This window comes from Equus quagga, chromosome 5 (genome assembly GCF_021613505.1).
Source record: "Equus quagga isolate Etosha38 chromosome 5, UCLA_HA_Equagga_1.0, whole genome shotgun sequence".
Taxonomy (NCBI): domain Eukaryota; kingdom Metazoa; phylum Chordata; class Mammalia; order Perissodactyla; family Equidae; genus Equus; species Equus quagga.
This window is the reverse complement of record NC_060271.1, coordinates 7386782-7411772: the sequence shown is the minus strand read 5'-3', so window position 1 is coordinate 7411772 and position 24991 is coordinate 7386782. Positions and strand designations below refer to the sequence as shown.

At 44.5% G+C, this 24991-nt stretch overlaps 1 protein-coding gene across 3 annotated transcripts in view; it reads right to left on the bottom strand.

Moving 5' to 3' along the window:
• The window catches only part of RAB3B (RAB3B, member RAS oncogene family), a 64034-nt gene that overhangs the window by 14518 nt on the left and 24525 nt on the right, over nt 1-24991 (bottom strand). For all 3 annotated transcript variants that reach the window (XM_046660494.1, XM_046660492.1, XM_046660493.1), the window contains exons 3-4: nt 7990-8108; nt 4880-5004 (exon numbers count right to left, since the gene is read on the bottom strand). In XM_046660494.1, the coding sequence (XP_046516450.1) occupies nt 4880-5004; nt 7990-8108 (244 nt within the window). The remainder of the gene's footprint in view (nt 1-4879; nt 5005-7989; nt 8109-24991) is intronic.

The window sequence follows — 24991 nt, the reverse complement described above, 5'->3', positions numbered from 1 at the left end:
AGCAGCAGCAGCAGCAGCAGCAGCAGCAGCAGCAGCAGCAGCAGCAGCAGCAGCAGCAGAAGAAGAAGAAGAAGAAGAAGAAGAAGAAGAAGAAGAAGAAGCAGCAGCAGCAGCAGCAGCAGCAGCAGCAGCAGCAGCAGCAGCAAGATGACCACTGAAACTTACTTAATGGCTGGCATAGCAGAGGGATAGGACTGGAGTGGGATGAGGAAGGCTGAGCATCCTTCCTCACTGTTCCTAGATCTGATCATGTTCTTGCAAAATTCTTTTTGTTGTTGTTGTTGTTGAGGAAGATTGGCCTTGAGCTAACATCTGCTGCCAATCTTCTTTTTTTTTTCTCCACAAATCCCCAGTACATAGTTGTATATCCTAGTTGCAAGTCCTTCTAGTTCTTCTATGTAGGATGCCACCACAGCATGGTTTGATGAGCCTTGTGTAGGTCCAGGCCCAGGATCTGAACCAGTGAATCCTGGGCTGCTGAAGTGGAGCACACAAACTTAATCACTATGCCACCGGGCAGCCCCCTCTTGCAAAATTCTTAACACGGTCTGCAAGATCCTGAATGATCTGGCCCCTGCCTACCTCTCCACTCTCATCTCACACTACCCTCCCCTTGATTACTCAGTCCCTGCAATGTGGCCATCCTTCAGTCTCATGAGTGTTTCAAGCTCTGACCCACAATAGGACTATTCTTGATGTGCAACCCTCCCCTCTCCCACCCCGATTCTTCCCCTGGCTAACTTCTCATCCTTTAGTTCTCAGCTTAAGTGTTACTTTCTCAGAAGATCTTGACTCTCCAGTCTAAAATTAGGCCTCTCTTTTTCACTTTCTTCATGGCATTTGTGGTGGACTTATGAAACTTATCTGCCCACCATTCCTGCCCTTAGGGAACCACGACTTTAAATAGTTGTGCTGGGACCACAGGTGACAATACTTGCCTCCCCCAGCTACTGGGACAGGCATGGGACTCACAGGTGGCCAATCACAGTCCTCCCTGAGATCGGTATATTGTAGTTTGGAGAGAGAGGGCTTCTTCCCGCGGAAGTTGGGAAGACATAAATCTGGAGCTGCCCTCATCCGTCTTTTCCCCATGCAGAGTCTGGCTACAGAAGGAAGCTGAAGGATAGGCAAAGCTGAGAAATGGAGAGTGCCGTTGAGTCCTGGGGCTAGCGGACTTCTCAGCGATGAGCTAATAAATTCCACTTTTTAAATTAAAGCTAGTTTGATTTGGGATTTTTATCACTTGCCATAACAAGAGTCCTAACTCATGCAGAACTTCTAATTTTTAACAGCTCTATTGACATATTTTACATACCACACCATTAACTCATTTACACAATTTTTAATTATATATTTATTTGTACAGTTATTTATTTATGCCTCTTTCCCCATCAGTTCCATGGCAGTAAGGATCACAGCTGTTTTATTCACCGTTACATCCTAAGTGCTAAGACAGAACCTGGCTCAGAATATGTACTCAATAAATATTTTTCAATGAATAAGTGAATAAATGTACGAATGAATGAAGATCTGCCCTCTGCTGGGTGCTTCGGATAATGAAACAAATTAGACATAACCCAAACTGCTCTCAAGGTCTAGCAAGAGAGACAGACATGTAAATAGGCAAGTTCTGGTAAGCAATAGGGGAAAGCTGAGGAAGTTGTATAGGACAGAGATGGGTTACCTTGACCTGCCCAAATCTGACCAATTCATTAAGGTCCTCTTCAAGTGCCTCCTTAAACCCTGTACTAAGAATTAATCTCACTTGCATTTATGTTCCTAAATAGATTTGATAGATCTGGGGCGAGCCCTGTGGCTGAGTGATTAAGTATGCACACTCCGCTTCGGCGGCCCGGGATTCACTGGTTTGGATCCTGGGCGCGGACCTACACGCTGCTCATTAAACCATGTTGTGGTGGCATCCCACATAGAAGAACCAGAATGACCTACAACTATGTACTAGGGCTTTGGGGAGGAAAAAAAAAGAGGAAAATTGGCAACAGATGTTAGCTTAGGGCCAATCTTCCTCACCAAAAAAAAAACAAAAGGTAGATCTATACTGACTTCACAACTTCCTAACTGTGTAACCTTGAGCAAGTTATTTAACCTCTCTGAATTTCATTTTTCAGAGTATTGGACATATTCTAGAATACCTATCTTGAAGGGTTATAATAAGAATCAAATGAGTATATGCAAAGCATAAAAGGCATATAATGCTCGATATATATCACCTATTATTACCATATTTGCTGTATAGGGAGGTTAAGTGGTTAGGAGCACAGGCTCTGGAGCCAGACTACTGCTTGGGTTCAAATTCTGACTCTACATGTTACTAGCTATGTGAACTTAAGCAAGTTACTTACCTTCTCTGTGCCTCAGTTTTCTCATCTGCTAAAAAACACATGGAGATAAGAAAAGTATGTGTCTCATAGGGTTCTATGGGTATTAAGTTAAATGAGTAATACTTTAAAAACACTTAGAATAGTGCCTGGCACATGGTAAACACCTAATAAATATTTAACTAACTTGTCTTTTTAAAATCTTAGTCATAAGGGCTTGGCACGCTGGCTATATTTTTTCCTAATATAAAACTAACTCACATTTTTAAAACCTTTTTAAAACCTAGCCTTGTTTAACTCTAAGGGCTTGACACACTGATTATATTTTTTCCTAATGTACATCAAAATACGTTCATAAAATCACCTTGCACACTTCCAGCGGCATGAGTCTCTCTCTTTGGCAATCGCTACTCTAGGCTCACACAATCCCCTGATTTATGGTTTCCTGGACCCACAGTGCTGGGCCTCGCCTCTGCAGTGTTATTCTCCCTGCCTGGAAGGCCCTTGCCTCTCTTCCTCACTTGGCTTGTCTTTAAGACTCAGCTTGGCATCATGTTCTCTGACCCCCACCGACTTAGGTGCCTCCTCTGTGCTCCCACACCCCCGCACACCACTCGGTCACAACACTGCTCATTGAGGTATCACTGTTTCTGTCCTTCACACCAGGGAATGTATCCTATTTCACAGCACGGTACCAGGCACAGGGTAGGTGCTTAGGAAATCTTAATTGGATTGAAATAAAAGGAAGTAGCCAAATACTTAACATAATAAAAATTTAATCAAAACATTTTTCGCAGCGTCTACTCAAAAGTAGTGTCAGGCCATATGCTAGGTACTGTGGGTACAAAGATAAACAAGACTCATTTCCTGTCCTCATGGGGCTTTCAGGAGACGGACAAGAAAACAAGAGTAGGCAAGTGTGATGGGTCCTGTGACTGTTGTGTGTATGGGGTACATTAAATGGGGACACAAAGAAAAGAGCTCTGGGGGGGGGGCCAGGAAAGGCTTTCTAGAAGACGTGAAGCTTGAGCTATTTTGAAAGCTGAGTGGGGGTTCACTGGCTGGATGAGGGTAGGAGAGGGCATTCTAAACAGACGGGGCAGGGTGGGTCCAGAGAGAGTGCTGGGTGTCTCCCTGGGGACAGCAGGTTGGAGGCATAAGGAGACAACCCGAGGTCACCCAAGTGTGGGCTTCACCACATGCTCACTGTTCTGTGAACCACGGATGGGTGGAGGCACTTTCTGCACTGGAGAGCCTCTGTGACGGCATAAGAACAGCCAGACCCAAAATGACCCGACCTCCCTATTTATTAAGCACACACAGTTTGCTAATTTCTATGCCAAGGCCGCCCTGGGGAGCAGGGGAGGGGAGAAAGAAATCTAGGACTCTCCCCCTCAACACCTACTCATAATACACACAATACAAATATATACGACACACAATTCACACTTGTATATTATACAGTTTCCGCACCTACCGGCCCAAATATCTGTCCTTCAGAAACTGTCAGAGAGTATCACTCTAAACTCCCCATTCCTCAATACTTAAACACCTAGGTTGTGAGAGCTACTTAGGAAGACTGGCTAAAAGCTAAGCAGTACATCCATCCTTTTAGAGGAAAATTTCTCCAAGGGGATTTTGCGTTAAACCCCAATAGAGAAAAGAAAAGAAAAAAGCTGCTATTTAAGCACATGTAGGTAGGAGTCTGCCGTGGGGCCACTGAGACACACCTAAGGCACCTGCATCTCAGTGGAGCACAAGGGTCAAGATGCTTTAATCTTGGGAAAAGTCAGAGCATCCCAGGGCTGTATACGTAAACCGCATTGTTTCATCCCTTCATACAATTACCTTTGTTGTGAATTATGTTTGGTGAGGAAGCATCAGTTTACATTGAGAGAAATGGTAAGACACCGCCTATAATGTTCAGCATTGTGGTTGCTGTAAGGATGTTTGATATTAAGGACATTGTCACATGCAGCATATAGAGGCTGCTCTACAGTCGCCAATGAAGAGGAGTGCTTCTCTGGAATAGCGGGTTTGCTTTTATATTGGACCATCTCTGAATCATGTAACTGATTATGTTTCCCTCTTTGCAATGGTTGCGAGGGAGCTCAAAGCCAATATTTTGGCCCAAGTCTTGCACATGCCCAAGAATTTACAACATACATACTTATCTCACCCCCGGCTTCCTCTTATTTTCCTCCTACCCTTGCTTTTCTTATCCTCCAACTTTCTCGATTACTTATAGTTTTTTTATTGATGTACTATAATGATTTTTATAAGTCACCTCAAATCCTTTGTGGAAGGAGCTGGTTAAAAAAAAAAGGAGTTCATAAATTTAAGCTTTATTTATACATTCAGTGTAACAAAATATACATGTATCGTAAATAATAAATTACCTAGCACAAACCCCATATGTATATCACACACATATAAAACAATACACACAGAGCACATATGCACACAATTCACAATCACAACACACCCTTCATGTCACACTCCCATGCACATATGCATGCACACACGTGCCGTGCACATACCAAGCTGCTCTGCGAGGAGCCGGCCCTTCTCAGTGGGAACAACCCTTTCTTCCTCCATGTCACACTTGTTCCCCACCAGGATAACCTGTGCATTGTCCCAGGAGTAGGTCTTGATCTGAGTAGCCCTAAAGAGAGACAGAGAGAGGACTCTGTTAAGGACACGCTCCTAGGCCAAAAAGGACCCTGCGAAGTTTGAAGAAGCCAATTGCCTTCCACGGAGCTGGCCACACCCAAGTTAGTGTCAATTAATTCAGCTGAGGACAGACAGACAGATACATGCCCCTGCTGGCTGTCACAGACGCTGACCCCTGAGCTCTAGTTGCAAACCTCACCAAGCTCCTACGAGCCCTCCACTAATGCATCTGGCCATCCCTCTCCTCACCGGGCAGAGAGCTCTTTCTAAAATGTCTATCTGACCATGATACATCCTTTCTTAAAAGCCTTCTCTGGCCCCCTCTGACTAGCTGTTCAATGAAGTCGAGATCCCTCCGTTAGGCATTCATGACCATTCATGTCCTGTCTCTCCAGCTCGTCATCTTTCCTCCCACTTCACAAACTTTCTCAACAATTCCCCAAATGTTCTCCCACGGCTTGTGCCTTTGCTATACTGGGAATCCCTTCCCCACACTAACTCAGCCCCAAGGCCCAGGGCTGATCCCACAATCCCTTGCAGGGAGCCTTCCTGGGCCCCGCAGCCTCTCCCTCCTCTGTGATTCATAAACCTTTACTGAGGCCTTAGATTATGATTATTTGTAGAAACCAAAATGTCAGGAGTGGTTTCCTTCACATAGGATGATTTTTAAACCTTTAAAAAATACCTTTCTGTACTTTTCAAATTTTTGACAGTACGAATATATTACTTCTATAATTAGAAACAAAATTTTAACATAGGGAATAAAATAGGACCCTTATATAGTGGAGACATCTTTTTGTGGGGATGGGCTTAACTCCGTCCCCAACTACCCCATCAGGCAGAAACGATTACTTCTCCTTTTGGCTCCCTGTACTTTTACCACGGCACCTGTTACCTTTGGCTGAATTGATCTGTCCCTCCCTGAGGCAGGAACAGGCTTATTAGTCTTTGGGGTGCCAGCCCCCAGGACAGAGCACAGAGCAGAGAAGTTGTCAGTGAACATCTGATGAATGCATAAGACAGCAAATGGTTAAAGCAGAGCTAAAATATGACCCTCTCCTGACACTGACACCCAATCTAACTCAATCCTATCTACAGTCTGGACCTATTACCGACCTTGCTCCTAAAGCTGATCTCACCAGGAGCCTTCTCTTTAAGGGTGAGAAGCCATTCCCTCAAAGAATGCAATTTACTCAACCTCCATTTGTTGTGGGCTGACAAAGAGCCAGGTTCCTCGCTGGGCACTGCTGCTTAGATGGCAGGCAGGGGCCACTCTGGGACCAAGTTTCCCAGAGACAAACTTCAAAGGCTAGGGCTTGGGAGAGCTGGGCACTAAGTCTTCAGCCTCAAGGCAGGTAACTGGAGCCAACTCTCCATGTTTCCCAGGCTACTCTTCCTGTCATCTTCCTCCCTCTGCCCACCCCCATCCACTCTCAGCTCTCAGATTAGCAACTCAGGTTATTATTGGAGGAAGTGTCACCAGGTGTTAAAGTCACTATGTTCCTGAGGCAGAATGTACAGGGACTGATTGAGAAAGGGAAGGAGGTCAAGCCCAACAAGGAATGAGCAGTGTGGAGACACTTAAAGAAACAGCTAATCACTCATGGTGAGAGGGGTCGGGGGGGGGGGGCGGGGGGTGAAGATGGGAGGGAGATGGGAGGAGGGGAGAAAAATCATGACTGGAAGGAACAGAGGGAATAAGAAAAGGAAAAAGGAGGAGAAAAGAAGAGGAAAGAGAAAAGAGAGGAAGGAAAGGAGAAAGAAGGAAGGTAGAGAGAAGGAGTTGTTAAAAGGAATGGGGGAGAGAGGAGGAAGAAGAAGATGACCGAGAGTCTGAGAAGGAGAACATAGACCACCATGAATGACAGATACGAGGATGGCATCCTGCACTGCTGTTCAGAACAAGGGGTGCAGCAGACAGCTTGCAAGGTCACTCTCAGCTCAAGGCTCCAAGACACCAACAATGCTCCCTATAGTCTTGACAACTGTTCCTTGGGAGAAGGGAAGTCCTTGAAGGGTAGCTGTCGGTTAGAAGGGAGCAGGAGAAAAGCTTGGACTGGCCAGCACTGCTGCTGTGTGCCCGGCCTGCTAAGCCTCTCTGATTCTGAAGAAGAGCCGGGCACAGATGCTCCACCCGCCCCCATTCTCATCCTTTCCACTGATTAGGGGCAGGGGTTCCTGGTCCCTCCCTCTCACCTGTCCCTGCCCTCATGCTCCCTCCTCCCTGTGAGTAATGCTCCAGGAAGAAAGATGTAAGTTGCCTGGAGGTTCTACCTCTGGGAAGGTGTGCTGATGTCCACTGTAGATTGAACCTTTATGAACGTGGACTGGACTTGCTCTTGGACCCCCAGCCCAGCCCACGGATAAACTTTATAGGGAAGCAGTATGTGAATTTGTTCACCACTGTAGCCAGAATTATCTTTCTAAAGAAATCTATCTTTTTCTAAGATAGAAAATTTCTAAGAATCTATCTTCCTAAAACATTAATCTGAACCTGTTGTTTCCTCATTCAAATGTCACCACCTATGGGATAAAATCCAAACTCCTTCCCCAACACACAACATCGTTTATGACCTCTGCTCTTCCTATCCTCTCACCTACCTTCGTGCCTTTGCCCACCCGTCGTCTTTTCCTGGAGCATTCTTACCCATTCACCCCTCTGGCTAACTCCTGTTCATCTTACAAAATGCAGCCTATGTGTCAGCAACTCCAGGACACCTTCCCTGACTCCTCAAGCTGGGTCAGAGCGCTCTGCTGGGTCCCACAGCCCCTGGTGCCTCTCTTCCTCACTGCACCAGTCACACGATATTTTCATGGCCAGCTTACTATCTATCCTCCCCTCATCTGTGAACTCCTTGAGTACAGGTGCCATGTCTGATTCACCTGGGTTTCCCTAGCACACAGCACAAGGCCTAGCACACATTAGGTTTTCAAGAACAGTTTGATGAATGAATGAACGAAGGAATGACTCTCATACCAGTCTTGGACAGCATTGAAGGACTCCTCGTTGGTGATGTCATACATCAGAATAAAGCCCATGGCCCCACGGTAATAGGCTGTGGTGATGGTCCGGTACCGCTCCTGCCCAGCTGTGTCCTGGGTGGGAAAAGGAAAGAGTCAGCCTCCTGGAAAGTCGGCTTTTGTTCCTAAAAAGTCCCCAGGACAATTAACTAATAATCCAAGGTATATTTAAGGAGTATCTATTATGCATCTTGTACGTGGTGACTAGAATATAATGGTTTTTAAAACATCATAGAAAAATGGGCAAGAGAAATGCACAATTCACAGAAGAAATGTAAATGGATAATTATTATAAAAAAGGTTTTAATCTTATTTTTAATTATAATTCCCACTACAGACAAGGATGTAGTGAGATGTGCAACCTCACACCATGCTTGTGGGGGTGGAACTTGGTTCAATCTTTTTGGAAATCAATTTTGAAGTCACAAGAGCATTAAAAATATTTGTACCATTTGACCCAGAAATTTTCCTTCTAAAAATTTTTCCTACAAAAATAGAAAATCAGACAAATACTTATGCACAAAAATGTTTGTTACCACTTTATTTCGACAGTCAAAAAGTATCATCAACTTATTTATTCAACAATAGGAGAATGGTTAAAATATAAGAATTTTTTATGTGTATTTGTATAAGAATAATGATATCAGACAATGCTTGTATGTATGATATAATATCCATTTTGTAACTATATATGAAGAGAAGAAAACTGGAAACAAACACATCAAAAAGTTAATAGTGAATACCTCTGTATGAGAGATAAGAATTACCAGGATTTTTATTTTCTTCATGTACTTTTATTTTCTCTACAATAAGCATGTACTATTCTTACATAAAGAGAAATAAAGAAACATTTTTACTAAAAAAATGACTAAGACAACTATTTATCTCAAGCGGCTCACAGTCTAGTCAGAAAGAAGAAAGGTAAGGAAGCAAAGACAAGACCAACAATAAAGTGTATCGGAGAACACTGGGTGCTGAGCACACACACGTCCACATGGTCCTTATGGAGGGACGAGCCAATCTTCTCTGTGTCATTACACTTTGAGACGTGTGATGCTTGAGCATGTATAAAACATTTCCTCATATATTGTCTTGTTTAAATTTTATGAAATGTCTGTGAGGTAGATCTCAGTACTTACATTTTATAGTTGAGAATGCAAAAGAAGGTAAGTGACTTTCCCAAAGTCACAAAGCTGGTGACAAAAGCTATGCCTTAAATCCAGGACTTCTGATTCCAAGTCCAGCTCACATACCACTACATCTCAATCAATGAAAGACTTATCCATAAGCATTTACTGAACACCATCTACAATGATCGGAAAAATAAATCATGGAAACGATAATTACAGCATGCCACTATTTGTACATATGCTGCACCTGTCAGCCACAAACGTTAGAACAACCCTGTAGAGTACATATGATGACTCACATTTCACAGATGAGAAAACTGAGGCTCGGAGAGATTGCCCTCTAAGTGTAAGAACTGGGATTCAAAACAAGTCTGTCTGACTCCTGCACCCATTACAGTATCCTGCCTTGGCCACGAACCATACTTTGCGTGATATAAAAATGGAACAAGCACCATCCCTGCCCTAGGAAGCTTCGGTGAAAGCGTAGAGGCGGCTAAGGCAATATGCGGCAGTAGTCATCTCTACCAGATAAATAGCATAAAGAAAATGTGGCACACAGCTGGGTGAGATAGAAACGTGATGGTTTAGAGTAGTTAAGGAAGACGTCAAAGCAGAGATAGTGCATCAGTTAGGATAGACTGGGTCATTAGGTAAAAAGCAAAAATCTCAGCAGCTTAAACAACAAGGTTTTATTTTTCACTATTGCTACATATCCATTAAGAGTTGGCTGCGTGCTCTGCTTTTTGTCTTCTTATTCCAGGATAAAGACTGACAAAGCAGCTACCAGAGGGAAAGAAAGTGTGTGAGTCATGTGTTTGCCCTTCTTTCTTTCTTTCTTTTGAGGAAGATTAGCCCTGAGCTAACTACTGCCAATCCTCGTCTTTTTGCTGAGGCCTTTTTTGAGGCCTCCTTATGACTGGCCCTGAGCTCACATCCGTGCCCATCTTCCTCTACTTTATACGTGGGATGCCTACCACAGCATGACTTTTGCCAAGCCGTGCCATGTCCACACCCGGGATCCGAACCAGCGAACCCCGGGCCGCCGAGAAGCAGAACATGCGAACTTAAACGCTGCGCCACTGGGCTCGCCCCTCATGTGTTTGCCCTTAAAACTTACACTTTTTCCATTTCACTGGCCAAAGCAAGCCACATGGTCACACCCAAGAGAAAAAGAAGAGAACTGGAAATGTGGTAGACCCCATAACGACTCCCACAGGTAGAATCTGTACCGAACCCAGGATCATCACCGAAGACGTGCTTATTTGGCAATAGGAGGACAACAGAAACTTTTCAAAAGATGAGTTTTCCACACACAGAAGTGAAGGAAAGGTATTCTGGCAGAAGGAAGAATCTTTGCCAGCGAGTACTCCAGAAGAACTTAAGGAATGGTGGGAAATGGGTAGGCAATAAAGCTAGAAAGAGCTTTGAATGCTGTGTTATGGGGTTTGGACTTTATCTTTTAGGATCAAAGATTTTGAGGCAGGGAATTAGCAGGATGAGATCTGAATTTTAGAAAGATCACTATGACTGTGATGTGGACAGTGGACTGGAAGGAGAGGAGATGGGAAGCAGGAAGCCTTGTTAGAAGATTTTGGCAGGGGTTCAGGTGACACCCAATGAGGATTTGAATCAGAGTTGTAGCAACCAGGATGGAGTAGAAACAGATTCAAGAGGTATTTAAGTGGTGAATTATAAGGCTTGATAACGATTAGATGTGAAGCGATGAGAAATCAAAGATAACAGTTATGTTTCTGGCAGGGCTCAGCTTTTCCATGTCCTCAGCGATTCAGCTCTGGCTCAGACTTGCACAACGTTATGCAGCAAGACAAAATCTGCACTTAACACACCCACCATCCTTAGAGAGCTTGTGAATCGCCATCTCCTGTTCATTGAGCATGGTCTTTGGGTGTCTTACTCTTCACCTCAAGCAGCTTATCAGAGTGTTCCTTCTGACCACACACAGTACTTCTCCCTAAGAGTTCTGGCAAATACAATTTACTCCAGCTCAAGAATAAGTGAGTGGATGAATGAATTAATGAATGAATGAAGAGATGGATGAGTGAGTGAACATGCAACGCTGGGAATCTTAGGCATTACTGAGGAAAATATTCACTGTCTGCCATATCTACACAAAAGCTCTGCGTGTGGGCACCTATGAAACACTGCAGCAGTATTTGGTCTACCCCTCCCACGCCCTTGCCTCTGCTTCCTGAGCTCCTCAGAACCAATACCACAGATGAGGCTCCTCCCACCAATCTACAGGGCTCTGACCCTAAATCTTGTCCTCTAGGGTTTAGAATTAAGCCACCCTTCCAGACTGGTGATCTAGAGGCCCAGGCAGGATTTCTGAGCTCCTGTACTGTGACCAGGTCTCAGCTCTTCTCACTCTACCTGTTATGCCATTTCTCTGTGGGAGTTTCTAGTCTCTCATCTCTGCCTGGAGCCTGGCCCTGTGCCCCAGCTCTTTGACAGAAGAGTCCTGTCACCCAATTGGTGCCAAATTAATTGGAAATCCTGGTATGGCACAAGAAATCAACTTGGATATGGAATCAGTTTCATCTCTGTACTCCCACTGTCTAAGCACAAGGCTGTGCACACAGTAGGAATTCAATCATTGCTTGTTAAACAAAAAGGCCATGTAGTGTTGAGGTTAAAAGCATGATCTCCGCAGTTAGACTTCTGGTATGAAGCCCTGTTCTGCCACTTAATAACTGTGTGACTATGGTAGGCAGCCTCTAAAATGGCTCCCAGTGATCACTGTCTCCTGGTCTTCACGCTCTTGTGTAAACCCCTCCTTGGGCAATTTACCTTTTAGGGCCTTTGTTTCTTCATCTATAAAATGGGAATAATAATAATTCCTACTTCTTCAAGTTATTTTGAAGATTAAGAAAGTTGTTATATCTAAGTGCTTGGAACAGTTCCTGGTACATAGTAAGTACCATACAGGCATCAGTTATCATTTTTGTACTTCCAGAGTCAGCCCCAGGAGCAGGGCCAGCTTCCCAGGGTCTGCCCAGCTGGAGTGGATGAGTCTTATGCCATGAGTGACTTTCCTCTCATTCAAATCTGCCCAGGGCTGTCTCCAGCCGGAATCTCAATATGATAGCTTCCCTCAAAGCGTAGCAAATGGTTTGATAGAAGGGAATGGACGAGTGTAAGAGTTGAACCGGCCTTGGTCTGACTCCCAGCTCTGCCTTTCATCAGCTGTGTGATTTTGGACAGCTTGATTTTTTCATCTCTCTGAGGTTCAGTTTCCTCATGACTGGAATGGAAATAATAATGCCTACTTTGTAGGGTGTTTGTAATTAAATGTTTGGCTTATAATAGGAACTCAAATACAGGAGTATTCATCATTTTCATTATTATTTCACTTTTCTAAGCCTTAATTTCCTCATAACTAAAGTGACGATAATAATACCAATGGTGAAATGGCTGTGTGAGGATTAGAGATAATGTATGGGTAGAACCTGGCAGGGAGCCAGGCACATAGTAGGTGCTCAATAAAGCTCATAGGCGCTACTGTTATTACTGTTGATACTATTGTTATTGTATTTCAGCAAAAGAAAAGCAAGGCTGGAAACAATTCAGCTTTCACTATCCTGTGCTCAACGGAAAGTAGCCCAGAGAATCTCTCCTGAACCTCCCTCTCTCTATCTTTATTTTTAAAAATCCCTTTGACGAACATTGATTCCCCTCCCACTGATGAGAGTCAGAAATAGAACCAAAGAGGAGACAGGAAGGAGGAGAAAGAAAGAGGCATGACTCACTGGCTACTTGAGGAAGGAGACCATGTCGTCAAGAGCAATCAATTCACTTCTACAAAACAGACTTCATTGAGCTCTTCATATGGGCAGAGCATTATGCCAGAGAGCGGACACCAGGGTAAGCAAGCCACTGCCCTGGCGTCCAGCAGCCCTGTCAGTGTGGCAGACAAACACATGGGGAGAGGGAAAGGAGCTAATGTCAACTGAATTCCTACTGTGTGCCAGGCACTTTGATAAGTGCTTTATATACAGGATCTCATCTATTATTTGTAATAACAAAATAAAACTGCTAGTTGAGCATTGTTACATGCCAGCCACTATGCCAAGCATTTTTCCTATTTTATTTAATTTTCAAAGCAGCCTCAAAATACTGTTATCTCTGTTCACAGATAAGAAAAAGTTTAATAACTTGCCGAAGATCTTGCAACCAGTTCATGGCAGACTGAGATTCAAACCTGGGTCTGTCTGATTCTAAAGCATGTGCTCTGCCCAGGACGCCCTTTACTCTACGCTATTCCTCTTAATTGTTACTTCAGCCTAAAGCAGACAAGTTTGAGTCCCCATTCTACATATAAATTAACTGAGGGTCACAGAGGTTAAGTAAATTGCTAGAGTCACAAGGCATAAGGAGGCAGAGCCAGGATTCGAATTCTGTCTTTTGACCAAAGCCTGTGCATTTTCAACACAGCCTATAGCCCAACCAGACTGTGTATTCTTAACCACCTTCCCCTGCTAGGGCAGGACCCAGCCCACTCTGCAGCCTCCCAGACAAGAGGTCCTCCAACTATGTCTAAGGCTTCCTGGGGTCAACCTCCCCTCCATCAGAGGGTAATGCTGGAAATCACCCACAAAGCTTAAATGGAATCACACGGATCTGGCACACAGGCGCTCAACCAATATTAGTTATCTTCTCCATCTTCCATTGAACCATCAATCCAACACAGACCCTTCATTTCTTTCTGGAGTTTCCTCATGGTCGCCCACACATGCCATACTCATTTCTGCTCCATATTTCTGTTCATGCTACTCTCTCTGCCAAATATGCCCTCTCTCAGTTCCTCCACTATCAGATTGCTGAATTCTAAAATTAAAAGGAAACTTTAAAAGTTATTCAACCCACCCTCTCACTCAAAATAGGAATTCCTTCCACAGCATACTTGCATTGAGTATTTCCGACGTTGGATGCCCACCACCTCAAAAGGCAGCCATTCCACTGATGGACAGCTCCGATATTAGAACGTTTCTTCCTTCTGTTAAGCTGAAATCTGCATGTGGTACTTTCTATTCATTGATTTAATTCTGTTCTCTGGAGACACAAAGAATAAATCTAATTTTCACTCACGTGGCAGCCCTCCAAATACTTAAATCCTATGTTTGTTTAGCTCTTAGAGTTACAAAGTTTTTTTTTCTTATTTCAGTTAATTTCCAGAGAAATCCTGTGAGAGAACGACCAATATACCCATTCCACGAAAGAGGCAACTAAGGCTTGAAAAGGTAAAAGACAGTGAATGATGAAAAGGGGGCTAAGTAAAGCTAGGCCTTCCGGCTCCAAGAGACCAGCGCTCTCTGCTCAAGGCTGTATCCTGGATGCTTTAAGTCACCTGTCACAGGGACCTTGACAACCAACAGAATGACCAGAACAGCAACGGGAAACTGAAACTGTATCATGGGAGGAACAACCAAAGGAAGGAAGATGTGTAGTACTCTGGGGAACAGTACTGCTATCTTCAAATATCTAAAGTGCCTAAGAAGTTTTCCTTCTTTTCTTTCAAATCCTCACTGGGCGCTGATTCTGTGGCAAGCGTTGACTAGGACTTACAGATCAAAGGTTGAATACTACACGATACCTGCATGAAGTCTACAGCATCTGTTTATCAGAGAAGGTAAACGTGCATTGGATGGGGATTCTGAAGCAGGAGAGGTCCATTCCCACAGAGCCTTCTAGAGCCTTTCCTTGAGGCAACACTCTTCCTTTGGATCTCAGCTCAGCAGGGAAGCTGGCCTGACCATCTTGGCAAACTCAAATGCTCCCACTACATGCTTTCCTGGCACCACGTGCTTCTCCTTTGTAGCACCCACACCCACTGCAATTTTGCATTTATTTGTGTAATTATTTGATTAAGGTCTGTCTCCCCTGCCAAACTGCAAGTGCCATAAGAACAGGATGTCTGGGTTTGCTTACTATTTTGTCTCCGTTGCCTGGCACAGCACTGGCACATGGGATGGAGGAGATTTCCAATAAATACTGTTGAAAGGGTGGATTTTTTTGGGTGTCTGCAACATTTTTGATAGAGCCACTGAATGTCAGATGGGTCTTTCTAAAATCAAAATCTCATCATCTCCCTGTCGGTCTAAGTCCCTTCCCCCGGCTTCACACAGCCCACACGATGGGGTTGGTCCAAGCTTCTCAGTAGAATGTACAGACCCTTCAGGATCTAGCTCAGGCTTCCCTTCCACTTCCTTCCTTCTCATTCCTCCCCTGAACCAATGAGTTCTAGCTTTGCCTAACTTCTTGTGGTTTCCCAAACACACTGCTCCTGAGCCTTAGGTTCACATGCTGAGCTGTGCCTGGAATCCCCTTCTCTTCTACAATTTACAACCTTATTCAAGGTCACATCCTCTGAAGTTTTCCTTGATCTCTCTCTCCACAAAGTAACTTTCTTCTCTGCCCTTTTATGGTTTGACAGTATATCATTGCATACATCACGTTTATTATAGTTACTGGTTTATTTATTTGTTTCCTCTTTCAGATTATGAGCATCCTGAGACCCAATCTTATATTTAGCTAAATCCCAGGCCCTCAGTTATAGCACAAGGAACACAGTAAGCACTTAATAAGAATACTAGTGAATAAAACTCAAGAGCTGACTATGTGCCAAATAGGGAAAATTCATTTAGAACCTCAGGATTGGCGGGAAAAAGGTCTGTGAGATCATACAAACCAGCTCCTCTTTCTGATTTGGAGGCCCAGAGCACTGACAGATTTAGCAGGTCATACAACTAGTAAGAGGTTATCTCTGGAGCCTCCATCCCTGGATCCTGCCCTCTTGCATCCCTGCTCCCCCAGCCAAACTCCTCCCTGCCCCTCTTCAATTCACTCCCTCCAGGTCAGGTTGGGGGGCGGGGATGATAAGCACCAGGGAAGCAGGTAATGAGACCTTCCAGGCTGGCTCTCCCCACACCCCACCCCCTGACCCACAGCTACCAAGTTCCAAGCCCTTTGTATTCTGCAGCAGCTGGTAGCCAAGCCGTTAGGTCCTAGGGGGATGGGAGGAAATGAGAGGACCAGAGCTTTCCAGGGAGGTTCAGTGGTGCCAGGGAGAAGCAGAAGACAGACGAATGGAGAGAGTGACCCCTTGGAGCAGGATTGGTGTTATACCCATCTGTCCTCAGTAGAGCACCCCACAGTTAATAAGCATTCTTGTTGCATCTCTCATTGGATCCTAACAATGACCTGTGACGCAGACTTTTTAGAGCCAGAAGAAACCAATCTTAGAGCTCAAACAATTTGACTGCTTTATTTTGCCGGTAGGGAAACTGAGACCCAGAGAGGTAAAGTGACTTTCCCAAGGTCTTGCAGCTACTTACTTTTTGGCTGAGCTGGGGCTCAAATCCAAATATTCTGACTCCACATCCAGTGTTCTTTCCAACACACCATGTATTATTGTCACTATTGATTTACAGGTGAGAAAACAGGAGTCCCAGGGCACATAGCTAGCAGAGGGCGGTAAAAAGGTCACTGGAATCCAGGACTAGGGATTATAAAGCACTTCCCGCCCACTGTAACCCTAACCAACCTTTGAGGTCCAGGTCAAGGGGCAACTATTCTGGGAAGTTCTTTGAGATCCAGCACCAAAATTCGTCATTCCCTCTGGGCTTCCACAGGATGTACTCGGGCCTTTATTTTAGCGATAGCACAGAATGTTAGAGCTAGAAGGCCCTTGTGAGAGTGATCAATTCCACAAATTTTACTGAGTCCACACTGTGCCAGTGAACAAGACGCATGTGATCCCTGCCCTCAGAATTCTCAGTCTAGCTGGGAAGTTACCTCACATGTGACAAACCCTACGATAGGTACATAGAGGGTCAACTCCCTCATATTACAAATGGGAAACCAAGACCCAGAGAGATGAGTGCCCTGAATTCTTATTTTTGGCATTGTTCTCTCACACAAAACCCTCAAACACTCAACACTCAAAACCTCTCACAGATATGGTGATTGATTGCCATGATTTCCACTAAGACATGGGCGCTACATTTTACTTTGAGTGGATAAACTAAAGGTCATAGGGCTTCTTTTCATTGCTCCTCAATGTGTCTGGCATATGTTAGGTGTTCAATAAATATTTCTTGAAAGAATGGCTCGTAGCACCTACAGCAGGGATTTGTTCCACTCGCATCTCTATCTCCTCATTTAGACTGTGGGTTAGGACTGTGACTTTCATTTCTGTACCTTCAGCAATGTCTGGAGCAATGCCCAGCACCTGGCAGGTATTCCAAAAATACTGAACAAACAAAGGAATGAATGAATGAGAGAAGGGTGGATAATGTGATCTGTCTATTGCCCTAAACAACAGAGATGACATCCTCTAAACACACATTTCTCTTCTTGAAGCCCCTCCTCCACTTCACCAGTTCTTTCCTTTCATCTCCTCCTGCTCCTACTGTCTCCTACACTGGCTCTTTATCCTCTCCTGGGCCCCTCACTTCCACATTTCAGATGGAAATTTCCAACTGTCTGCTGGATATCTCCACTTAGTCTGAATGCCTCTGACACGTACATAGCTGGCTCTTAATTACAAGCTACTTCATTTGTGTTTTCTCCAGCTAATAAGCCCTCATCAGGACCCGGCACAGATCTGGGCACACAGCAGGTATTTTAAAGATGCCTGTTGAATGACCCATCATCCCTAACACCAGGGCTTTATACGGACAAATTTAGCATCAGAGTTGCCAACCCATTTCCTCTTCACTCTTTTTGCCTCCAATTGACATCAGCACCATTCACTACATCCTGAGAAGTCTCTCTGGGAATTCGCTTAATGTGCCACCTGCTGCACCCTTTACATGACTCACACAACTCCCCTTCAAGACAGGAAGAGGTGAGGGAAGAAGTGAGGTGGGAGAGGGCAGGAGGAAAAAGAGAAGCTTGGAACAAGATTATACTTAATACATCCCCAGGTCACAGCAAGTAAAAGGAAGTGAGAGTCAGGTCTTGTACTGAGAAACTGCTGGTGATAAAAATAGGACCCTTGTCAGACAATTTGCAGAAAACAAATGGTTAATAAATATACAGATGATTGTTCAATAAGCAATCAGAGAAATGAAATTTGAAATGATGAGATACTATTTTTTACCTATTGAATTAGCTGAAATTAAACTAAGATAATATTTGATGCTGACAAATGTAGAGTAAAATAGGAATTTCACTACTGAAAACGTGTCTAGAGGAAATAATCTGAAACCCAGGAAAAGTTTTACACACAAGGATGATCACTGATCACTGCCACGTGATTCATAACAGCCCCAAACTGAGAATAATTAAATGTTCAAACAACGGAGAACAATTAAGCTTCCAGAGGCCAGGGACCATGCCTCATTCTTTGACCACTGTTACCAAGAGCCCAACACACAGTAAGTGCAACAAATATTGCTGAATGAATGAATTAATAACTAGATATGGTAATCTTCCCTATAACGTCATTAAAACATATTCATAAAGATTTTCTAAGAATTTTAGCTATACTTATAATGTTACATTAAAAAAAAATCAGGATATAAAGTTGAATATACAGTATGACCTCAACTACGTTAAAAATTCATAGAAAAGAAACTGAAAAGAAACCAACCAAAACATCAATAACATTTTTCTTCTTGATGCTTGGCTATGATTTCAAAGTATTTTTTTAAATGAGCATATATTACTTTTGTAATTAAGAAAAACTAAACCCATAGTGAGTACTGGCAGTTGCTATTGTTATTAATAGTTCAGGAAGAAGGAAATATGGGAAAAACATGGAGGACAAACCATGATTTGATCACTGTTGTAGATGGATGATGGGGTTCAAGTACAATTTAATTTCCTTACTTGAGTGTGTGTATGTTTGAAATGTTCCCTAAGAAACAGCTAAAAAAAAAAAAAAATAGTAAGGCCTGAAACTGCATGGTGTCTGGGGAGAGTACAAATGGTTCCATTTTCTCGGGAGTGTAAAATACCATATTTTACGGATTCTAAGATGTCCACACTTTCACATTAGAAACTCTGAAATATGACATACTTATAATTGATAGCATTTTAGATTCTCTGAAACACAGTACTTAAAATACTAGGTGGAGGAGGAAGTAGGAAGTGAGGCTGGAGCTCGATCATGGAGGTCCAGAAGGCCAGGCCAGGCGCTTGGACATTGTCCTAAAGAGAACAGAGAGCCACTGAGGGGTTTAGTGGCACCCAACATCGGGCATATGGCCTGGAGGTCAAGTGTGTGCTAAATGGAGAGGCCGTTGAGGATGGGGACTCTGCTGCTTATGCCAAAGGGGCAGGGGACATTGACTCTTAGGAGGGAAGTGTTCGAGGCCTTGTTCTCCCCTTCTTCTTGTCATCTCGAGTCCCAGTTCTCCCCCGCTCTGCAGGGCAGAACCATTGGGTTGTCTGATAAAGTTATCTTTCTCCCTCCAATTCCCCACATTACTTCCATTTTCCTGATAGTAGGAAACATTTCCCCAGAACCTGAGCTGATATGAATGTCCACAGGCCTGGGTTCCATGGCATCTTCTGACATGACATTCAAAGCCCAAAACCTCGGCTTGGAGCCTGGCCCAGGGACCTCCTATGAACTCATTTCCAAACAGAGACACAAGGAGTTAACACACACAGGGCAGGTACGAGATTAGAATGATCTCCCCAGGGAGTTAACTAGAAAGATAATTCAGGATCTCCATCCCACCCTGGGCTGTGCTTTCCCTTTGGTCTCATAGCTGCTTTCTTTTGGGAGTTGGCCCAAGTCACCACAGCAGACAAGTCCCCTGAGTATCATTTGCATACAGGTGCCAGAGTGTTCTAAAAATAGGATAAACACTCAGCTCCACAAAGCAAATGCCATGAAATTTATTTACAAGGGAGGAGAGACGATCATCTGAAGAGAGTGGGGAACCTGTGAGAGGCAGCCTGACAACAGTAAGGGAGCTACACGATGCAGGCTGGGGGTCAGGGAGGCCTGGGTAAGATTTAATTCTGCCACTAACTTGTTTCGTGGGCTTATGAATAACCCCCACTCTGGACCTTGGGTTTTCCATCTTTAAAACAGGGATAATTACAGGCTGGCCCCATGGCCGAGTGGTTAAGTTTGTGCACTCTGCTTCAGTGGTCCAGGGTTTCGCCAGTTCAGATCCTAGGCATAGACCTAACACCGCTCATCAGGCCATGCTGAGGTGGTGTCCCACATAGCACAACGAGAGGCACTCACAGCTAGAATATACAGCTATGTACTGAGGGGCTTTGGGGAGAAGGAAAAAAAGATTGGCAACAGATGTTAGCTCAGATGCCAATCTTAAAAAAAAAATACTGCAGGTGGAAATCTTAAATAAATAGATAAATAAAAATAAGATAGGGATATTAGACTAGATGATTTTTAGGGCTCCTTCTAGCTCTAGGAGTCAGGATAAATAGTAATAACAATAATTGCTAACATGAATTGAGGGCCAGTACTTACTAAGGGCCAGGCACTTTTACAAGGGTTTTTCATGCATTACTTCATCAGTCCTCACAACTAGCTCTTTCAGGTGGGTAAGACAAAGAAACTGAGGCACAGAAAAGTTAAGTGCTTGCCAAAGATAGCAAATGTTGGAGCCAGGAATTTAACCTCCGTGCTATATACCTGCCAGGATGCTAAACTTATCCCTGGTCTTCTAACCTAACAATTTCACTGCCTTCAGCTCATGCCACCCCTCCCTGTGATTTCTCCCCAGATTCTAACCACCCTAGGCTACTCCTCAGGTCCCAAACATTGTGCTCCTCAAAGTCTCTGCACTTTGCTCATGCTGTTCCCTCTGCCTGGAACAGCCTGATTCCTCCCTGCTGAACAAGTCACTCCTTACCATTCAGAATTCAGCCAAAGTGCTTCCTCCTCGATGATTCACATTTCCACCAAGACCCACAGGCAGAAGTGATGACTGGCTGCCACCCGCTGAGACTTAGAGTGTGCCAGGCACTGTGCTAACTCCTACCACTTCCTGAGAGAGGTTCCATTATCACACCCATTTTACAGATGAAGTTACTGAGACTCGTAGGTTAAATACCTTGCCTAAGGTCATACAGCTGTAAAGATCCGAACCAGACAGTCTGACCTCACAGCCTTCCTAACCCCTCTTCTACACTCTCTCTAAAGAAACACCATATGAACTGCCAAGGCGTTTGTCTCCTCCACCAGACTATAAACTCTTGTTTTTTGGTTTTTGTTTTGTTTTGGTTTGGGTTTTTTTATGATTGACTGAACTACTGGGAGGTAATAAGGAGCAACATACCTGGGTGAAAAACATCAGGCTAGAGTCAGAACCAAACTGGGGAAGAAAAAAAAAAGATAAAGTCCCTCATTCTGTCTAACCTTTCTTTGCCACTTTAAATCCCTTTGGGAACAAGACCAAAAAAAAATTCTCTATCTTGGCTTCCACTTCTGTTCCCATCTCATGGGTGAGATCACCTCTTCCAAAAAGACTCTTAAAAGCCTCATTCCCATCATCCCCTCAATTTTAGTGTCCCTTCAGCACTTATGTGTCAATTAATTAAACACTGTAAGCATTTAATGAGTGGGTACTGTGAGGGGAAGCAGTAAGAGTATGGATTTTGGGTCAAGCACATCTGAATGCAAACTCCAGCTCTGCTGCTTCCTGGCATGTCACCTTGATCCAGTTATCTGACATTCTGAGCCGATTCGTTTGCTGCAAAATGGGGTTGATAACAATATCCTTCTCTTGGTATTGTTAGGGGGCTAAAATGAGATCGGTGTGGTGACAGTGCTTGAGCGGCTGTGAAGATCTGTATAAACATTAGTCAGGTTCATTCCGGCTACAGCTGGCCCTCGATACTCTATTCTTCCCCTGGTGCCACACCCAGGACAGGCCTCAGATACCCAGAGAGCTGGAGGTGTATGAAAGTGTGAGGAGGGAGGAACCTCAGAAAGCATGGCTGGTAACTGCCTGAGCAAACTTCTGCCGGCAGGAAATTCAAGGGCTAATTATGCCTCCACTGGTGGTAAATTTCCAGGCCAGCCTTTGGGCTCAATCAGTTGACACAGGAACACACTGGTTGGGGGACAGCATCCTGAGAGGGCGTTTTCTCTCCTCACAAAATGGTACCTCGTGGGAGCCTGAACACAATGTCCAACCTTAGAATCACCTCTGATATTCTCTAGTCACTCTCTCTCTTCTCTCCTATGTCCCTTCTTCCTTCCTCCCGAAGTCCTAGCTGAGGAAACTAAAGGGTTCAGCCAGTTTATGGTGCTGTGGCGTCAGCCTGGAGCCCTATTTAAAATGGTCCTTGCAGAGAAGGCTGGGATGTACTGAGACGGCTCCAGCACAGCATTTAATTGTAGCTCATAGTTAGGTCTCCTATTTTAACATGCAGAAACAGTGCGGTCCAGTGGGAAGCCCAGGCTTGGGAGTGAGTCGTGAAAGCCTGGGTTCAAGTCTCACTTAACCATTTACCAGCTGTGTGACCTCTGGGAAAGTACAAACACTTTACCTCTCTGGGCCTCAGTGTCCTCAAGGGTATAATGAGAATGACAGGATCTCTTCTCAGGATCAAATGAGATCACAGATGTAGCAGATGTTCTGACTGGACTGGTACACACAGAGCTCTGAGAGGATAGCCACGTAAGAAAGCAGCGTGCCCATTCTACAGAGAGGCTAACCCAAGAGAAGCCTCAGACCTCCCAGCCACTGAGGGGCAGAACTGCTCAGAGGAGCTTCCTGGGGGAGGGAAAACCTGATCTGGGGTCCAGAAGAAGGGTCACATTCCAGGTGCAGGGAGAATAGCCGGCCTCGACTTCAAGAGGTATAAAGCCACAGCCTGAGCACTCACTTTCATTTTGATCGCCTCTACTGAATGCTTACTCTTTGTCACACCCTGTGCTGGGTGCTGGAACTGTAGACATGAATCAGACCTGGCCCCTGCCCTCAGAGAGCTTGCAATCGGGGAGGAAGACAGGCAAGTTCCACACACTTGCAATATAGCTGGTAAGTGTGGGAAGTAAAGAGGGGCCCTAAACCCAGGCTGGCAGAGAGGCAAGTCAGGAAAGGTTTCCCAGAAGAGGTTACACTTGAACTGAGTCATTAAAGTCAAATGGAAATTGGTGGAAAATGGGGACAAGGGGTAAGCACTAGGGAGAAAGGAAAGCAGGAAGCAAAAAAGTGCATCCTAACTCTCACAGCCAAGAGGAGCCCAAGGAGACAGGACAATTAAGTCCAATGTGCTGTCCTGGATGGGATCCTGGAAGAGAAAAGGGTTATTAGATAAAAACTAAGGAAATCTGAATAAACTGTGGACTTCAGTTAATAATAAGGCATCAGTAGTGGTTAATTAGAACAAATAGACCACACTAATGTAAGATGGCAATAACAGGGGAAACTGGGTATGAGATAAACAGGGGCTCCCTGTACTATCTTTGCAATTTTTCTGTAAATCTAAAACTGCTCTAAAAAATAAAGTTTTTTTTAAGCACATCCCGTGTTTGGGTTTGGGTTGGGGGTTTGGAGAACATGTGGGTGGAGCATGCACTGCCTGAAGGGTGAGTGGCTGAACATGGAGCTGGGAAGGCAAGGAAGGTCCTGGAGTGCCAGGAAAAGGCATTTACTGTGTATCCACACACAGCCCTCCCTGGGCTTTAAGCAGTGCAGCGACAGTAATCAGAGCAGACGGAGAGGGCAAGACTGAGGGCAGGGAGATCCATTCGGGCTGCTGCTGCAGTCTAAGGAGGAGATAACAGAATCTGAGGTAGGAAAGGGGCAGAAGGGGGAGGCAGGTTCACCATTGGCCCTCAATAAATATTAATGGAACAGAACTGAGGAGGGGATGTGTTGAAGAAAAATTTGAGAGATAGAATTGATAGTTCCTATGAACAAGTGGATGAGTAGGACAAGAGGTAAGAGAAATAAAGGAGGACCTTCAGTTTTGAGCTGGGGGCAGTGGTTGGGGTGTTCAAGAGAGGGAGCATAGACATCCCCTTGGATTTGACCTCCCATCCATCTCCCCTCTCCCCGCCTCCACCCTGGGCTGGAGCTCAGAGCCTCTGCGTCATTAGCACAGAGTCAACAAACTTCACAGAGGAAGGTGAGAAGCACAAGAGTACAGAGAGGATAAAAGTTTCCATCTGGCACCTGGCAACCCAAGGTGTGGGGCAATGGTGTCGGGGAAGGAGGAGTCGCAGAAGGAAGGAATTATAAATCCTCACTTGAATGGCCTCCCCACTCCCATTCCTGCCCTTAGCAACCCATTAGGCAGGACTCAAGCAGGCTAGGAGAATCTCCCACCTTCAAAGGTAAGTGGGCATCTTCAGGGGCAGAGTATTGCTGCTCTCTCCACCCACTGAAATAGGGGTAAAAGGGCCACGACTCACACCTGATTTCTCTGCTTATGAATTTCACCCTGGAAACCCCACAGCTCACGATCTTAGAAGTGGTTGTAAGCAAGATCAGTCACAGCAGCAGAGCACGATAGAACACTCATGAACTTATCCTGGCTCTACCACTCACTGTGTGACTTTGAGCAAGTTTACTGAGCACTTACTACGTTACAGGCACCTTTCCTCATACTGTCTCATTTAATCTTTACTGCACCACTAAGAAGTAGCCATTAATATTATTCCTGTTTCACAGCTGAGGAAACTGAGAGTCAGAGACATCATTACTTGTCACACTGCTGGTGTCATGTGTTCGTTCTATGCATAACACAACTGGACAAACCAAGCTCCCATCCCTCTCTTATCCTGTGTCAGAATATGCAGCAGCTCCTTACAGACCACTACACTAAGGGCCAAGTCACTTATTTACATACTTATATATCAGTGTTGCA